Source organism: Ambystoma mexicanum, chromosome 7p, assembly GCF_040938575.1.
Source record: "Ambystoma mexicanum isolate Mex_15411 chromosome 7p, UKY_AmexF1_1, whole genome shotgun sequence".
Lineage (NCBI taxonomy): Eukaryota > Metazoa > Chordata > Amphibia > Caudata > Ambystomatidae > Ambystoma > Ambystoma mexicanum.
Window position 1 is genome coordinate 644,403,291 of NC_090939.1, and position 18,696 is coordinate 644,421,986.

Sequence of the window (18,696 nt, forward strand, 5' to 3'; positions counted from 1 at the left end):
GAGAAATCTAGCAGAAGGGAATGAAGGAAGAACCAGTACAATGGAAATGGGTAAACTAAAGGGGAGGACAGAGGAGTCAAGGAAGAGAAGGACAGGGATCAAGAACAAGGGGTTGCAACAAAGAAGAGAGCAAGGGAGCAGCAGCCAGGAAAGAGGGGGGCTGCAAACAAGGAAGCAGGGCTGCAGTACCAAATGGTACAAGGTACAGAAAAACTGTAGTGGATTGCAGAGGACTGTAGTAGGCTGCTAGGCAGAGAGTCCAGAGGAGCAGGACTGAGAGCTGTAGTAGGCGGCAGACAGAGAGCCCAGAGGAGTAGGGCAGCAAGGAGCGAACCCAACGGTCCAGGGCATAGAGGCAGAGAGACCCGAGGGTCAGGGCTGAAAGCAGAAGAGAGTAGCAGGCTGCAAGGCAGGGAGCCCAGCGGAGCAGAGCAGCAAGGAGCGAGCTCAGAGGAGCAGAGCAGTGGGGCAGGGAGCCCGGAAGGCTATGGCTGTAGGCAGCGGAGTGTAACAGGCTGCAAGGCAGGAAGCCCAGAGGAGCAGGGCTGTGAGGCAGGGAGCCCAAAAGGCTAGGACTGTAGGCAGCAGGGTGTAGCAGGCTGCAAGGCAGGAAGCCCAGAAAGAGCACTGGAACAAAAGCAGGAAAATGCAGCAGCAGGAACAGCATACAAATTCGAGACAAAGGGCAAAAAGGGGCTGGGAGGACTCTTGATGCAAGAGACTGAGCTCCTGCAGGCAGCTGCTTAAATACCGCCCTGCCCTGTACTGAGGCAGGCTAATTGGCAGCACCTGGAGCAGCACACCTGAAAACAATCTGCCTCCTCCCTCTCTGGTCCTGAGATGGTGGAAGCAGCACTGATCCCTAGGGCTTATGGGGATTGTGGTTCCAATGCTGACGAATGGGAATGGCCAGGAATTGATAGCTGTAGCAAGGTGCATTGTGGTACATGTAGTTAGTTGAGTTATATAAGAAGGCACCAAAGTCACGCAAATGGGAATTAAGTACCAAAGTGTGAATAGGGGTTGTTCCAAGAGTATTCTGAAGATAAATGAATTACAAATAGTCCATGATGGTTGCCAATGTGTGCGCCCATGGCGCAGGCATGACAGTATGTCCCCTTGTATGAGTAGAACCTGTGACTAGTTGCAGCAGGAATGGATTCTCCACACAAGATAAGATGGAGAATGCTGCCGAACAATCAAGGGAATCAGCCCAAAAATGAAAGTCTCCTAAAATACACACATTATTATATAAAAGAGAAAGAGACGATATTGTCACGGCCACGGGCCCCAGAACACAAAAAGCACACCATCTAGTGACGGGGGCAATGGGTCACTTGACTCACTTATCTCCCTTTGGGACTCAAACACAGGGGCCCTGGCTGGACTCAGTCCTGGCGCCTTTGGCCTTTGGCGCCATGCTCATATAGAGATGTGAGCATGAACACTTTATTTCAATGCAGGAGTGCTTTTATTTTACTTCAGTGCTGGAGTGCTTTTATTTTCCAAGAACTTTCCAGGTGCTGGAAGCCTTTATTCCAGAGAACATCCCCATGTGCTGACTCATCGGGTGTGACTCCCTATGCCTGGTCTTCAGGTGCTGACTCATCGGGTGTGGCAGGGCGTGGCAGCAGGCAGACCAGAGCTACTGGGCGTGTCTGGGAACAAGACTATATAAACCCACCGATCCCTCAAACAAACATTTTGCGTTACTTTGCACCTCCGTGCAACGTGACGCTCACCGCCGCCTGGACCAGCTACTTACCTCGTTATCCTGCAACAACAGCATCCTTACCTGGACCCTGGCTCGCATCTCACACCAACGCTCCATCTTCTTAGCAGATCCTGAATCGACACTGCAGCACCTGCGCTCTCTGTCCCACAAAGCCGAAGTCCTGAAATGAGAAAAGAAGACACGACAAGGTTAGAACTCCCAAAAACACCCAACCCAGGGTTGCACCGCATTTAAAACCCAACGCGCATCATAAGGCACCATTAAAGGCTACTTACCAGCTGTCGTACCATCTCAGCCCCGCTCCTCCGTACCGCTGGCTCCGCTTCTTCTACCGCAGCTACCGCTACACCACCTGCAAGGGGAGAGAACAGAGAAAAGAGACATTATATACAAAGGACTGAGAACAAACTTTACAAATACAATTACAGCAGTCAGAAGACAAGCGGGCAAGTGGAAACAAGGTAAACACTTACCTACACGAGAAGTGGACTAGTCGCAGCTGGCCTGGACTTCCATGACAAGGGACCAGTGAAGGAACTCGGTTCCCTTCAACAAGCGCCCCTGCCAGAAGCAGCAGGACGGAGAGCTCATCATCATCATTCAGCAGGTGAGCCTCAAGAGTAGTGCAACCCCAGGGAAGACACATCCAGGGAGAAGAGGCCTGGAGAAGGTGTCAGGGACCACAGGCTGCATACTCATACGCCCCCCCCCCCTTATATTCACGCAGGAACCACACTGCTCATCACTGCAGTTCCCCACACAGATGCAGAGACCAGGTGAGCGTAACAGAACGCAAAGCCCCCTATGAATCTCTGCCCGGGCATTATGGAAACTTCAGAAACTGACCAGTTGGCCCAGTTACTGGGAGAGTTATGGGCTGAATTTCATGCCTCAAGACAGGAAATCAATGCCTTAAGGAGGGACCTCATTGTGAATCGAGAATGCACAGACGATTTAGCAAGGCAGATGCTCCAAGCACAGGCTGGCCAAGCCCCATTACCGGGGCTGGCCCACCCTATTCCGCCACCATAGTCAACGCAAACGCCTGTACAGGTGGTTCTTTGAGGGGCGTTTCCCTTAGCTCCGCCCGAACGCTTCACTGGTGATCCAAATAAGTATGCTGTATTCATGAATCAATGCTGCCTTCATTTCCTGTGCAGACCTGGGGCCTTCCCCAACGATGAATCTAGGGTGGCATTTGTACTCATATTTGGGAGGAAGTGCGGCGGACTGGTCTATACCCTTGGTAACTCAAGATGACCCCTTGCTTCTGGACTTTGGGGGTTTTCCGCACAAAATGTAGAAACTATTTGCGCTCCAAGGTCAGGCTCTGGAAAACAAATTATTGTCACTCCGGCAGGGTAACCAAGATTTGTTAACCTACATCGCCTCCTTCAACCGTCTTATAGTCCAAGCAAATTGGCCGGAGGGAAAAAGAACTACGCTCTTTCACCATGGATTACAAGGGGAGTTTAAGGATGTTCTAGCCCAAGTAGTAAATCCCCCGGAGGGATGTGCTGAATATATTGACCTAAAGTTCAACTTGATCATAGATTGCAGAATCAGAAAATGGATAGAGCCAGAGCTGAAGGGCGGTCGGTCTATGTGCGACCCCGTGAGAATCAGGCCAAGCCGCATGAACGGTCGGAACCAATGCAGATCGGGGGCTTGCAGAGCCCTCTCACCAAGGCGGAAAGAGAAAAAACGAAGACAGAAACAGCTCTGATTGTATTGTGGCAAAGCAGGACACTTTCTCCGAGAATGTCCGGTGAAACCACCCAGGAGAACAGTCGGAGCAACTGACAAGAGTGAAGAAGAAGAACTGGACTCGGGAAACTCCAACGCCCGGCAAGCATAGGGGTCCACTTGTCGAGCGGTGAAAAGGAACCAATACAGACCTCACACCTAGTCATCCCAGTGCTCTTGGTAGACCACAAACACCCATCAAAAATGCATGCTTTAGAAGCATATATTGACGGTGGAGCTGTGGGGAATTACATTGACCAAGATTTGGCTATCCGGATAGGTCTTCCTCTCCGACAGAAGCAGAGATCGGAAAATGTTACAGCGGTTGATGGATCTCATTTATCATCTGGCCCAGTGACGCATTATACCGAAAAAGTTACGCTTCTGTGTCAGGGAGGTCACCAAGCGGACATCACCTTCGATCTCATTGGCGCTCCTCAGTTCCAAATGATATTAGGAATGCCTTGGCTGAAAACCCATAATCCCAAAATCGACTGGCGTAAAAGAGTTCTGTCTTTTCCCCCAGACTGTGCTAACACCTGTTTCAACAAAGAATGCTTAGTGAAAGATCACACTAAACCAAGTTCAAAGAAAGGAATCGTATTAGGTCTCACTAGTAGTTTACCCGTTGAATACCTGGATTACTAAGATGTATTTCAAAAGTAGCAAGCGAATACCTTAGCCCTGCACAGAACGTATGACTGCCAACAAGAGAAGTGGACTAGTCGCAGCGGGCCTGGACTTCCACGACAAGGGACCAGTGAAGGAACTAATTTCCCTTCAACAAGCGCCCCTGCCAGAAGCAGCAGGACAGGGAGCTCATCATCATCATTCAGCAGGTGAGCCTCAAGAATAGTGCAACCCAAGGGAAGCCACATCCAGGGAGAAGAGGTCTGGAGAAGGGGTTAGGGACCACAGGCTGCATACTCATACGACCCCCCTTATATTCACGCAGGAACCGCACTGCTCATCACCACAGTTCCCCACACAGACGCAGAGGGAGTAACAGACAAGAGGAGTTTCATCCCTGGGAGGGCTGCAACCGTGCCCCAATGTCTCTGCAGAGACCAGGTGAGCATAACAGATATATTTGGAAAAAACTCCTTTTGAAAGTTCAATCTAAATTATGGTGGCCGATACAATAAAAAAATGGAAAGTAGAAGTGGGAGCAGGTTAGATTCTCACTAGCATGGATTACATTTCTATATCCAGAATCCAGGGTAGGATTGAACAGTTTAAACATTTTTAAACAATTAAAGCAACACCATCGCCAGGGTGGCTGGTGTTGTGATAAATATGTAAATAGAATAGTCTGCAGGTAAAAAGAATTGACCATATCAAGTCCCGCTGTGGCAGTAAACCATGTTTCTGTTACACACACTAAATCAAGGGTATAGCCTTGCATAAATGAAAACATTTCTAACGTATGCGCTGGCAAAGATTGTGCATTAAGCAAACAGGCGTGCAACACAGGTTTGCAAACAGTTCTACAGTTAGCTTGAGCAATACACTTCATTCCTGCACAAAAAATGGTGTCCTTGGCGGCTAGACCCAAAAGGGCAGCGCAATGCATAACACCAGTACTTAACAGCAGAAGCCCATAGTTCTGTCTTCACGCGGACAAGCATTGATGAGCTGGACTTCGGCAGGACTTGGGTGGGACTTCAGTGAGCATTTCGGTCTCTGCACTCCCAGGGAGGAGTATTTATAGATGTCGCCATTCTGTTGATGATGCAAGTCAGAGTGAAAGCTTGGAGTGGAAATGAATAACAGACTCTAGCAGAGTGTGTGTGCAAACTTGAAAAAAAACTATACAAAGGGAGCCCAACCGGTGCGATAGGCTGGCCTCCCAAGTCAAGCCCAGGCGTGCTTAAGGGCCGTAAAACAGCTACAATTAAATAATAATCAAAAGTAAATTAAACTAATCAAAAGAAAGAAAATGTAATACATTTAGTGTCTGCAAGTGTTTAAAAACGAGCATCCAGTCAACCAATCAGGCGCCTGAAATCAGAACTGCCACATAAAAGGCAATTAACATAAAATAAAGTGAAAGAATAAAATCCACACAAAATTTGTATGTGGTCCTTACCACAGCGCCTGGTCCCCAGGAGAACAACAGGGTTGGTTTATAAGCCTCGAAATTGTAAATCCTAGTAAAAGCTTGGAATGGAAATAAGTAACAGACTCCAGCAGAGTGTTTGTGGGAGCTTGAAAGAAACAATACAAAGGGAGCCCAACCGGTGCGAGACGCCGGCCTCCAAAGTCAAGCCCAGGCACGCTTGATGACCGTAAAACAGCTACAATTAAATAATAATCAAAAGTAAATTAAACTAATCAAAAGAAAGAAAATGTAATACATTTAGTGTCTGCAAGTGTTTAAAAACGAGCATCCAGTCAACCAATCAGACGCCCGAAATCAGGACTGACACATAAAAAGAAATGAACATATAGAGCATGTAGGAATAAATTCCACACACATTGTGTATATGGTCCTTAGTGTCTGTATTCACATGCAATGTGTATTCTTTAGTACTTCAGTACTTAGTTCAGACTGTCTCGTCATCTAACTTCCATGAACATAAAAGAATTGCTGATTGGTGGATGAGCCACAACAAAAACATTGGGGGGAAAATAATCTACTTATACCATGTAATATGTGATACAATATGCAATATTTCTATGCCACTATTATTTTTGTTAACATATCACGTGTTCTTGGTTGTTTGCAATAGGTAAATCCTCCTTGGGTGTGACACTTTTTAGATTGGTTGAACTGGTGGCCGGTTCAATCTACATCGATGGCGTCTGCATCAGTAAAATTGGACTTGAGGATCTGAGAAAGAAACTGTCTATTATTCCACAGGAACCAGTTCTGTTTACTGGAGATGTCAGGTGCGTACCTCAAATGTAAAGTATCGTAACAAATAAAATCTCTACACTTGTTGCAGTGCACTTTTGCAATGGCAAATATATAAATGTTACCTAAGTCTGATCAGGTGGTGATAAAGCTCTTCTTGAAAGGTTTTTATAAAATTCACTTTGTAAGCTGTCAGGACCAGCGGCTGAGCCTTGTTTCAATTTCTTAAAGGCTGTTTTATCCTCTGTTGAAGTCGTTTATGTCCTGTATATACTATAGACAACACAATGAGATCTCTGTAATATAGGTTACGGCTTACCGCTGATCGATGTCCTTCTAGACCAGGGGCAGCATGCCTATATATACAGTCAACTAGAACTTTGTAGTGCCTACATTCTAGTGCAAGTTCTTTCTGGTGGTGAAAGACCAGATTCTGTTCTGGTTGTGGACATTTCAAGTACTGCGTCATGCTGTTAAGGCTTTCTAATGCCCCAGCAGCTTTCCTGTACTTCCCGTTCCAACATATTTTGTGACATCCTAGGCCAATATGTACATCTAAATCTGGATGACATGCTTGTTTTTATTGATGTGACCACTCATTTCGTCCAACACATCCAGGAAGCATTAAAGCGTCATACACAACCTTTTGATTAAATCTTCAAAGCATGAGTTTCACAAAACTAGGATCACCCTTTTAGGATATGTGCTTCTCCTAGAGGAGCTGAGGTGGACCCTGGCAAAATCTTTTCTATATTGGAACAAACAATACCCAGGAATCTATGAGAACTGCAGAGGTTCCTGGGATTTGCCAACTACTATTGCAGGTGCATAGACAGGTACTCCAGTATCATCACCCCTCTCTCAGGGCTTCAAAATAAAGGGAGATTGTTTGTATGGGACGACAAAATGTGAATTAAATATGATACTATGAAGAGAAGATTCACCACAGTTCTATACTACAACACACCAATCCAGATCCCCCTACATGGCGGATATGAATCCCTCATGATGCACACTATGTGTGGTGTTATCTCAGCAAGATAAGCAAGCAAGTATATTCTTCCAATATCCCACTACTCCCACAAATTCAATCCGATGGAAAGAAACTACTCAATAATTGAGAAGTAACAGCTAGAACTACATGACATATTTCTGATTTGGAGGTATCACCTGGAGGAAGCCAAATATCAGGTGGCAGTAATGACGGACGACAGTAAATTCAGATTATTAAGCACAGCCGGGTCCAGCAAACAAAGCAAGACACATTAGATTCATGAATGCAGAGAACTCAGCACCAAGAAAGACATCCTTTATCGCCAGTGTTTATTTATTTAAGTGTTTTGCACGGTGTTGCAAGCAGAGAGAACTGCTTCAGAGTATATGCGATTTGATTTAGGACATACAAAACAGTGGTGGGGCTGGGAAGGAGATGATTTGACAAAGTGAAACAAGACGTTGGGGAGAAAAGGGAGAAGTGTGAGATGAAGTGTGGGTGGGCAGGTGTTAGGGAGAATTCTCTGTTTAGGCTGAATTTCCCTACCTAGTGAGTCCCCCAGCAGCTTTGCTGGATTTCTGGGGTTTCTTTTTTTTCTCCTGCCAAGAGTGAGACTCTTTTACCCTCACTCTTGGACATGTTGAAGTGTGTTTTCTTGGTTAAACCTTGTGTTGAATGGGCTATGGGGTCTTTTACTCCATAGGGCCTCATGTATTTTTGTGATGTGGGTTACACAGCACCCTCTGTGCCGTGACCCAGGGGTGTCCTAGGGACTCCCCAACATAGACTCCATACCCTGGGACTGACTACTGTCTCCCAGGGCATGTAAAGTCACCAAAGACTTTGCTAGTCTTGAATCCTGAACAGAACCAGTACAAACCATCATATTGTGGACGTACTGGCTGGGGCAATTCGATTGCCCCAGGGTCTGTTAGTCGAGGGGGCACGTCTCCGTCCCCCCTGATCGAGTTTTGGCTGGTGGCAGTGGAAACTACTTTTTATATTCGACCGCGAATATTTTCCTATGGGATTTCCCATTGTTTTAGGCTAACACATTTAATTATTTATTTACGGTAGCCTTAAACATACCGCCGGTTTATATATTTATTATTATAACTCCGGTTGGGACTTTTTGCCAAAACTTGATCCTAAAATGGCGTTGGCGTTCGCCTCTGTAACTCTGACCCAAAGTGGAGCCCTTTGTTCCACTTTTGGCGGGCTTCTCCACAGAAGCCCTCCAAAGTGGTGCCACTCTGTCTGGGGTACTTAGGAGGGGTGGAGGGGGATTTAGGCACCCTGGACTGAGTTACCTTGGTAACTCAAGTCGCACTCCGTCCTGATTGGCCCAAGTGGTGAGCCGGCCGGCTCACCACTTAGCATGTTTGAGTGACAGCTAGGCTGGGTGAATGGGGGTTTGCTGCATAAAAGCAGGGCTTTGGGGACTGGAACTTCAGAAGTCGCCACAGGACCAAGAATCCGACGAGGGAAGAGCTGAGCCGACCTGCTTCGACGACACCACCCGGTGGAGCCCTGCTGAACCGTCTCACCACTTTTCCCGACGACCGAGGGGAACTCTTAACGGAGTGGCTCCTTCCCTTGACTGGTGGGGACAACCAGTTTTCGCCTTCTTTTCGCTTCTCGAGGTATCTCGTGGCCGCCTTGCCAGTGCCAAGCACCCCGGCAACCGGAACCCCACCACTTTTACCCCAACCACGAAAGTCGGTACAACCCTTTAACCGGAGGACTCCGCGGTTGGTTTCTTCCCGGGCAGTGCAACGACCTTCTTCTTCTGCTCTTCAGCGAGAACTTCTTCTCCCCTGACCGACGTCGAGCCTTGCTGCCACTGCCTGGAACAACTGCCACCGCTGGAGGACCCTTTCCGCTTAAGGTACCGTGTTCCGCCTGGCTTCCCTTGCCACCGACTGTACGGGGTAGATTTAGCCCCCGGCTTTCGAACCTGGGAGTGCCTGGGACACCCTGGCTAAACTTTCTAAGCCACTCTAAACTCTTTCTAACTCTTTGCAAGACTTTGAATCCCTAATAACAGTGTGATCTTGGGCACATTTTTCGCTCCGGCTACTCTAAGAGTGGGCCCTGCCTAGTGACTTTTGCTCACCTGTGACTTAGTACTTCTTTGAGCCTATTTCAAGTGTTCTGGACCTTAGAGTGGTGTGTTTAACCTAATTCTGCTCCTTCTCCCTTCTTTTTACCTACTAGAGTGTCATCTAACGTTAAGCGCTCACCTCTGTTTGAATTATGTGGTGTTAACCTAGAGTTGTCTAGATAGGAATAAGGATTGGGACTGCTTTCCATATAACTGTGTTTAGAGTGTTTTACTATATTTTTGCTAGAGTGTTTTCAACTTATATGTACTTGAAAATAAATAACTATATACTTTTGAAACCAAGCTCTGGTCAGTGTTTGCTTGTGCTATTGTGTCTGAGTACATATTGTGTATACTTTGCATACTGCCTAACTCTTCTTGAGGGAAGTCTGACTGCTCAGCCACAGCTACCAGGTAAATCTGGGTGGTACAGACTGCTACCAAGTGGGTTTACTGCTATACCTGTGGTCTTAAATCTTTTGCAGTGTTCCCCAAGGGAACTGCACAGGTTTCTGCCTAACACTGGTGTACAGCGGTGGGATTTGTATTGAGTATACATTTTATTGTGCTTTGAATACCTTAGTGCAACTAACCACAAAGCTTAGCACTGTAAAAGTAATCCTCTAACATGTCAGTTATAGAAAGCTATAGTCAAGAGTCCCTTGCAGCCAAAATTGCTGACTGTTTAAGAGTGCTCTGTAAACATAAGGATCTCCTTACTAAGGGCAAGAAAATGGAGCTGATTGAAAGATTGTTAGCTAACCAAAGTCTGGGTGATGGTTCAGAGGAACCTACCACTCCAGCAACTGTAGATGACAGTATTGAAGTTAACATGGAGCAAAATGTTGATGATTCTGAGGAAGAGTCAGAAGAGGAGGGTGAGGCTGTTGTAACTGTCCCCCCTAGGCCTCTGCCTGCTCTACCTGATGTACCTATTAGACCTTTACCAGGTCCCACATTTAGTCCTCAGTACTTTGAACTGGAGAAAATGAAACTAGAATTGGAGTATAAGAAACTTAATGCTCAAACTGACAAAGAACTAAGGCTAAGGGAAATGGAGCTCAAGTATGACTTAGAAATGAAGAAATGATCTGTTGAGAATGTTTCTCTCTCTGGCTCCTCTAGAAGTTCCAGTCCTAAAAGACCCCGGATGCCTAAAGAATTGATTGGTATGTATGAGCCTAAGTTGGATGTGTTGGATTGGTTGTCTCTGTTTGAATATAATCATGGGCTCCAGAACATCACAGGAAATGACTTACTCACCTGGTTGTTCTCTAGGCTTCCCCCTGTTGCAACTGATGTGGTAATGGAGATGGGGGAGGAGGATAGGAAGGACTATGAATGTGTGAAACTAGCTTTGATAGCTAGGTTTGGGAAGACCCCTTCCCAGTATCTTAAGAGGTTTAGGAGCCTCAAAAAGCATGATGGTACCCCTTGGGCTACCTGGGTGAGTGAATGTTTGAAAAACTTAGAGGGATGGATTAAGGGTTACAAGGTGAACACTTATGAAGGTATGAAGAATTTGTTTATGTTGGAGACTATTTATGATGCCTGCTCTCCTGAGCTCAGACAACACTTGGCTGATTCCAGGGAATTAGATTCCCGGAAACTAGCTAAGGCTGCTGACTTGTGGGTTGCCAACAGGGCCACTCACAAGGATTCTGGGGTCACTCAGAAGAAGGATGGGGAGAAACAGCCTAAAAAGGACTCCAAGGAAAATTCTAATACTACAAATTCCAAAGAGGGCCCCAAACAAAACTATAAGGGTAAGCCACAAGGGAAACCAAATCAGGCTAGTGTACCTCCTGGTCCCAGACCAGAAGGAGGTCAGCACAAGCCCCCATTCCAGCGAGCCTTTGGCTCATGCTTTGTTTGTAAGGCTACTGACCATGTGAAAGGAGATCCCAGATGTAAGGGTAAACCTTCAGGGGTCCAGCTTGCCTCCTTAGCCTTCGCTCCAGAAGAGGAAGTACATATGGCAAGTGGAAACTTTCTATTACTAGCTGATGAACCCACTGGAGTCTCAGCTAGTGTTTCTTTAGTCTCTCTGGGGTTGTGGGAACAACAGAATTTAGATGTCTATAACTCTATCCCAGATAATACTAAAGAGTATTATAAGGACAGTGTCCAGGTGAATGGTCAGGAGACTCCTGCCATTAGGGACACTGGAGCCAGCATAACTGTGGTGGATGAATCATTTTTCAAGGCAGAGGATGTTGCTAAGGCACCCAAATGCCTCACCAAGTTAGCTGGTGGGCCTGTGCAGATGTGTCCCCAGTTACCAGTTCTCATCCAATGTAATGATATGGCTGTAAAAATACCTGTCAGTGTACAATGTGAAGTGCCAGGTAGGGTTCTGTTGGGTAATGACCTCAAAGCTCTTGGAGTTGTATCACATACCCCCAGACCCCCTAGCAAAAGGTTACAGGAGCTCACAAAACCTGCAAGAGAGAAAACCCTGAGAGGGTTATCTCAGGAGATGATGACAGAAATCACTCCTCTCCCACTGGAGCAACTTACTGCAGTAACAACCAGATCAGGAGCAAAGGGGCAACCCAAGACTCCTAGGAAAAAGCCAGCAGCAAGCACTCCAGTGCTTCCAACAAGGACTTCCCCTAGGTTGTCCAAAGTTACACCTGTAACTCCACCTCCAGCTGAGGCTGAGAGGGAGGTACAACCCTGTGTGGTTGAGCTAGACTCTGAGGAAGAGCTAGAAGGAGGCCCCAACCTTATTGGAGATTTGGACCCTGAGGACCATCCTGAGCTGCAGTCTTTACTGGCAGAAGGTGGGCCTAGCAGGGCAGCTTTTCGTAAGGGGCAAAGAGAATGTCCAACTCTGGAAGGTCTCCGCCACCAGGCAGCTTCTCAGGCTGATGGGCAAGAGCCTGGGAAGTATAGGTTACTCTGGGAAGATGGCCTCTTCTACAGTGAACCGACTGAGTCTGAACCTGGAGACTACAAACGCCTTGTAGTCCCACAAGAGAACAGACAACAGTTCTTACAACTAGCCCATGAGATACCTTTGGCTGGTCACTTGAGTTTCAAGAAGACCAAGGAAAGGCTCTCACTCTACTTTTATTGGCCAAAGATGGGGGCTGAAGTAGATAGATATTGTAAGAGCTGCCATACCTGCCAGACTTCTGGTAAGGTCGGTTCCAAGAATGTGGCACCTTTAGTGCCTCTCCCAGTTGTGGGAGTCCCATTTGAGAGGGTAGGGATTGACATTGTTGGTCCCCTTGATCCTCCAACCTCCTCAGGCAACAGGTTTATCCTTGTTGTAGTAGACCATGCTACTAGGTACCCTGAGGCAATTCCTATGAGGACTGTTACAGCTCCGGCTGTGGCTAAGGCCCTCCTTGGTATTTTTACCAGGGTTGGGTTTCCTAAGGAGGTAATCTCTGACAGGGGGTCAAACTTTATGTCCCACTACATGAAAGCCATGTGGAAAACCTGTGGAGTTACTTACAAGTTCTCAACCGCATACCACCCTCAGACAAACGGGTTGGTTGAAAGGTTTAACAGAACCATGAAGAGCATGATAGGTGCTTTAGAAGAACCCCTTAAGAAAAAGTGGGACCTTCTACTGCCATGCCTTCTCTTTGCTTATAGAGAAGTCCCTCAGGAGGGAGTAGGTTATTCTCCCTTTGAGCTTCTCTATGGCCATCCAGTCAGAGGCCCTTTGGCCCTGATTAAGGAGGGATTGGAAGGTGCTTCTCCCCTCAAGCCAGTCAGAGTGACTGACTATGTGATAGGTCTCCGGAGGAGAATGTCACACATGATGGCAGAAGCAAGTGACAACTTGAAAGCTGGTCAAGCTCTGGTCAAACATTGGCACGACCAGAAGGCTAACATGGTTGAATTTACTCAAGACCAGCTAGTTCTAGTTATGCTCCCAACAAGGCAGAGGGCCTTGCAAGACAAATGGATGGGACCCTTCAAGATTGTGGGAAAACTTGGAGAGGTCAACTATCTGGTGGATCTGGGCAGACCCAGGGAAGCTCCTAGAGTCTTCCACACCAACCGACTAAAAGCATACATCTCCAGGCCTGATGTAGGAGCCTTGCTTCTAGCTTCAGCTGCAGAGGAAGAAGAGAGTGAATCTCTCCCTGATCTCCTCAGAGGTGTGCCTTTAGATGAAAAAGTTGAAGGAGTCAACCTCTCTTCAGACCTGACACCTGAGCAACAAGAGGAGTGCAAATCTATGTTAAATCAGTTTGCCTCCCTGTTCTCACTGTCACCAGGCTTGACCCCTTGGGGCCAGCATGAGATACTCACTGGTGACTGTCTGCCAGTCAAAAGCAGAGGATACAGAATGTCAGAACATATCAGAGCCCACATCAAAGGAGAGGTCAAGAAGATGCTTGAGCTCGGGGTAATAGAGCCCTCTACTAGTCCATGGTCTAGCCCAGTGGTGTTAGTACCAAAGGCAGGATCCAAAGACTTGAGATTCTGTGTGGACTATAGAGCTCTAAATGCAGTCACCAAGACTGATGCCCACCCTTTGCCCAGGACAGATGAGTTGGTGGATAAACTTGGTGCAGCCAAGTACCTCAGCACATTTGACCTGACGTCAGGCTATTGGCAAATAGCCCTGACAGACCATGCCAAGGAGAAAACTGCATTTTCAACCCCAGTTGGCTTGTACCAGTTTAAGGTCATGCCTTTTGGACTAAAAAATGCACCTGCCACATTCCAAAGGATGGTGAACCAAGTTCCGGCTGGGATGGAAGATTTCTGCATGGCATACTTGGATGACATTGCAGTCTTCAGCCACTCCTGGGAAGAACATGTGAACCACCTAGGACATGTATTGCAGGCTCTGGAAAAGGCCCATTTGACAATCAAAGCCAGTAAGTGCCAGATTGGTCAAAGTAAAGTGGTCTACCTTGGACATGAGGTAGGAGGTGGAGAAATAAGGCCTTTGCCCAGCAAGATTGAAGCTGTGCAAAATTGGACAACACCAACTACTCAAACCCAAGTGAGAGCTTTTCTAGGCCTCACTGGATATTACAGGAATTTCATTGAGAACTATGGGACCATAGCTTCTCCACTGAATGTAATCTCCTCTCCCAAATTCCCTAAAAAGGTAAAATGGAATGAGGAGTGCAATCAGGCCTTTGAAAAACTGAAGAGAGCTCTTTGCCAAGCTCCAGTACTGAGAGCTCCTGACTACCACCAACCTTTCATTGTACAAACTGATGCTTCCAATGTAGGTATAGGTGCAGTTCTAAGCCAACTGGATGAGAAGGGTAGGGAGCACCCCATTTGCTTCATCAGTAGGAAACTGAAGGATCCTGAGACAAGGTGGGCAACTATCGAAAGAGAATGCTTTGCTATTGTGTGGGCACTGAAGAAGTTTAGGCCATACTTGTATGGTTCTACTTTTGTTATTCAGACTGACCACCAACCCTTGAGATGGTTAATGCAAATGAAAGGGGAAAATCCAAAACTATTGAGATGGTCAATCTGCCTGCAAGGGTTTGATTTCACCATTGAGCACAGGTCAGGGTGTCACCATCAAAATGCTGATGGACTCTCTAGGATGTATATCATCGACTAGAGGTATGAGGTTCATCCAGGAGTGGATTAAATCCTCCTGTCCCTTAATCTGGGGGGGGCGAGTGTTAGGGAGAATTCTCTGTTTAGGCTGAATTTCCCTACCTAGTGAGTCCCCCAGCAGCTTTGCTGGATTTCTGGGGTTTCTTTTTTTTCTCCTGCCAAGAGTGAGACTCTTTTACCCTCACTCTTGGACATGTTGAAGTGTGTTTTCTTGGTTAAACCTTGTGTTGAATGGGCTATGGGGTCTTTTACTCCATAGGGCCTCATGTATTTTTGTGATGTGGGTTACACAGCACCCTCTGTGCCGTGACCCAGGGGTGTCCTAGGGACTCCCCAACATAGACTCCATACCCTGGGACTGACTACTGTCTCCCAGGGCATGTAAAGTCACCAAAGACTTTGCTAGTCTTGAATCCTGAACAGAACCAGTACAAACCATCATATTGTGGACGTACTGGCTGGGGCAATTCGATTGCCCCAGGGTCTGTTAGTCGAGGGGGCACGTCTCCGTCCCCCCTGATCGAGTTTTGGCTGGTGGCAGTGGAAACTACTTTTTATATTCGACCGCGAATATTTTCCTATGGGATTTCCCATTGTTTTAGGCTAACACATTTAATTATTTATTTACGGTAGCCTTAAACATACCGCCGGTTTATATATTTATTATTATAACTCCGGTTGGGACTTTTTGCCAAAACTTGATCCTAAAATGGCGTTGGCGTTCGCCTCTGTAACTCTGACCCAAAGTGGAGCCCTTTGTTCCACTTTTGGCGGGCTTCTCCACAGAAGCCCTCCAAAGTGGTGCCACTCTGTCTGGGGTACTTAGGAGGGGTGGAGGGGGATTTAGGCACCCTGGACTGAGTTACCTTGGTAACTCAAGTCGCACTCCGTCCTGATTGGCCCAAGTGGTGAGCCGGCCGGCTCACCACTTAGCATGTTTGAGTGACAGCTAGGCTGGGTGAATGGGGGTTTGCTGCATAAAAGCAGGGCTTTGGGGACTGGAACTTCAGAAGTCGCCACAGGACCAAGAATCCGACGAGGGAAGAGCTGAGCCGACCTGCTTCGACGACACCACCCGGTGGAGCCCTGCTGAACCGTCTCACCACTTTTCCCGACGACCGAGGGGAACTCTTAACGGAGTGGCTCCTTCCCTTGACTGGTGGGGACAACCAGTTTTCGCCTTCTTTTCGCTTCTCGAGGTATCTCGTGGCCGCCTTGCCAGTGCCAAGCACCCCGGCAACCGGAACCCCACCACTTTTACCCCAACCACGAAAGTCGGTACAACCCTTTAACCGGAGGACTCCGCGGTTGGTTTCTTCCCGGGCAGTGCAACGACCTTCTTCTTCTGCTCTTCAGCGAGAACTTCTTCTCCCCTGACCGACGGCGAGCCTTGCTGCCACTGCCTGGAACAACTGCCACCGCTGGAGGACCCTTTCCGCTTAAGGTACCGTGTTCCGCCTGGCTTCCCTTGCCACCGACTGTACGGGGTAGATTTAGCCCCCGGCTTTCGAACCTGGGAGTGCCTGGGACACCCTGGCTAAACTTTCTAAGCCACTCTAAACTCTTTCTAACTCTTTGCAAGACTTTGAATCCCTAATAACAGTGTGATCTTGGGCACATTTTTCGCTCCGGCTACTCTAAGAGTGGGCCCTGCCTAGTGACTTTTGCTCACCTGTGACTTAGTACTTCTTTGAGCCTATTTCAAGTGTTCTGGACCTTAGAGTGGTGTGTTTAACCTAATTCTGCTCCTTCTCCCTTCTTTTTACCTACTAGAGTGTCATCTAACGTTAAGCGCTCACCTCTGTTTGAATTATGTGGTGTTAACCTAGAGTTGTCTAGATAGGAATAAGGATTGGGACTGCTTTCCATATAACTGTGTTTAGAGTGTTTTACTATATTTTTGCTAGAGTGTTTTCAACTTATATGTACTTGAAAATAAATAACTATATACTTTTGAAACCAAGCTCTGGTCAGTGTTTGCTTGTGCTATTGTGTCTGAGTACATATTGTGTATACTTTGCATACTGCCTAACTCTTCTTGAGGGAAGTCTGACTGCTCAGCCACAGCTACCAGGTAAATCTGGGTGGTACAGACTGCTACCAAGTGGGTTTACTGCTATACCTGTGGTCTTAAATCTTTTGCAGTGTTCCCCAAGGGAACTGCACAGGTTTCTGCCTAACACAGGTTTCCATTAACATTAAGTCCTGGAGCTCCAATGCCATGTCAGTTGCAGTTGACGGTAGTTCAAGTGCTGGAGTGGTAATCCTGCTTGATCCAGTGGGGTTGATAAAGTGCTGAGAGGCTAGTCACAACCTCTGTGGGGGCCAGGGTGGAAGCCAGTATTACTGAGGGTATCCAGTGATTCCCTTGAATACAAAGCATCGACTGCAAAATGGGGTTTAAGGGGTAAAAAAATAGGAGTTGGGGGACCCCCCATTTAAAAAAAAGGAAAAGAAAATGCTTGATGCATTTTTTTCAAGGCTTTTGCATTCGATGCTATCACTATAAACCATTATTGAGCAGTCTTCCTGTGTCCATGTCTATTGGATCATCAGGTAGTGCCAAGAGACCTTCTAGTGGAAGGATAGCTTGGAAATTAGTAACTTCAAGTCCTTCCTGAATTATCAGTGATCTGGTTGAAGACAAAGACTGGGCGAAGGTCAGTCCATCCTTTTGAGCCCACAATGCTGAACAGAGTGCTCCAGTGCACATGTTTGAATCTGGAATACATAGGAAACTAGTGCCATAGGATCTCAGGCTTCTTTGTGGCGAGTGGTGATTCTGTGAGACTAAGGTTAGTGGGAACAATATGCCAGTTGTCCGGTGTACTCCACATTAGAGTTTAGAAATAATTATCTATTCTGCAGGGAGTCCAAGAGACACATTAGGCTTCAGAGATGCTTTGCTTCTGTTCAGGCAAATTATCATTCGGACTGCACTGTTTTGTATTTGTTGTAGATGTCTCATGGAGTATTGGGGGCTACTCAAGTAGAGACTGTTCCAGCAGTGTATCCATAATGCTTCATAATCTGAGGAGTTGGAAATGAGTCTTCTTGGTGACTGTGTTGATCTGTGGTGTGAGGAGTAGATCAGAAGTTTAAATGCTCTCCAAGTTCATTTCTGACAATTAATTTCTTTGTGGGTCCGGACATGTTGGCCATAGGAATGAGAGATTAGTACTGGGGTTTAGACATTATACCATTATTTCTGTTGTGCTTCTAAACAGACACGGGAAGCTGCAAGACATGCTGTCTTGGATTTGGATGAGGTCCTTTATTATGGTGTTGTGTTTGTCTAAGTTCTTGTCAATGGTGACTAGGTTTTGGGACTCATCCATGTACATCTGGAAGGGGGTCTCTGATGATTCTATTAATGCAGTGACTGGTCTCATGTACATGTTGAAGCACCATGTGGACAGTGTGGATCTTTTGGTTCATCCATACGTTACAAGATGGGTTTGAGATGTGTTGAGTCCCACAGTTATCTTGAAACATCTGTCCTTCAGAAAATAAAGCCATAGTATGGCAGGACCGGGAATACCCATAAACTATTTTAGATGATGGATGAGGGTGGTGTGGTCCATAGTGTCATACTTGGAGTATAGGGGTAGGCGAATTAGAGGCATTTGGTGGTTGTGGTCTGAGTTCTGATGTGATCCACCACATAGAAATGGTAGGTGGATTTGCCATAAACTTTATTT

The 18,696-nt window shown here is 46.8% G+C and overlaps 1 protein-coding gene across 1 annotated transcript in view; it reads left to right on the forward strand.

The window, feature by feature from the left end:
• The window catches only part of LOC138526213 (ATP-binding cassette sub-family C member 5-like), a 2,857,657-nt gene that overhangs the window by 2,590,320 nt on the left and 248,641 nt on the right, over positions 1-18,696 (forward strand). Inside the window, exon 25 of the mRNA XM_069636680.1 lies at positions 6,214-6,373. Coding sequence (XP_069492781.1) covers positions 6,214-6,373 — 160 coding nt within the window. The remainder of the gene's footprint in view (positions 1-6,213; positions 6,374-18,696) is intronic.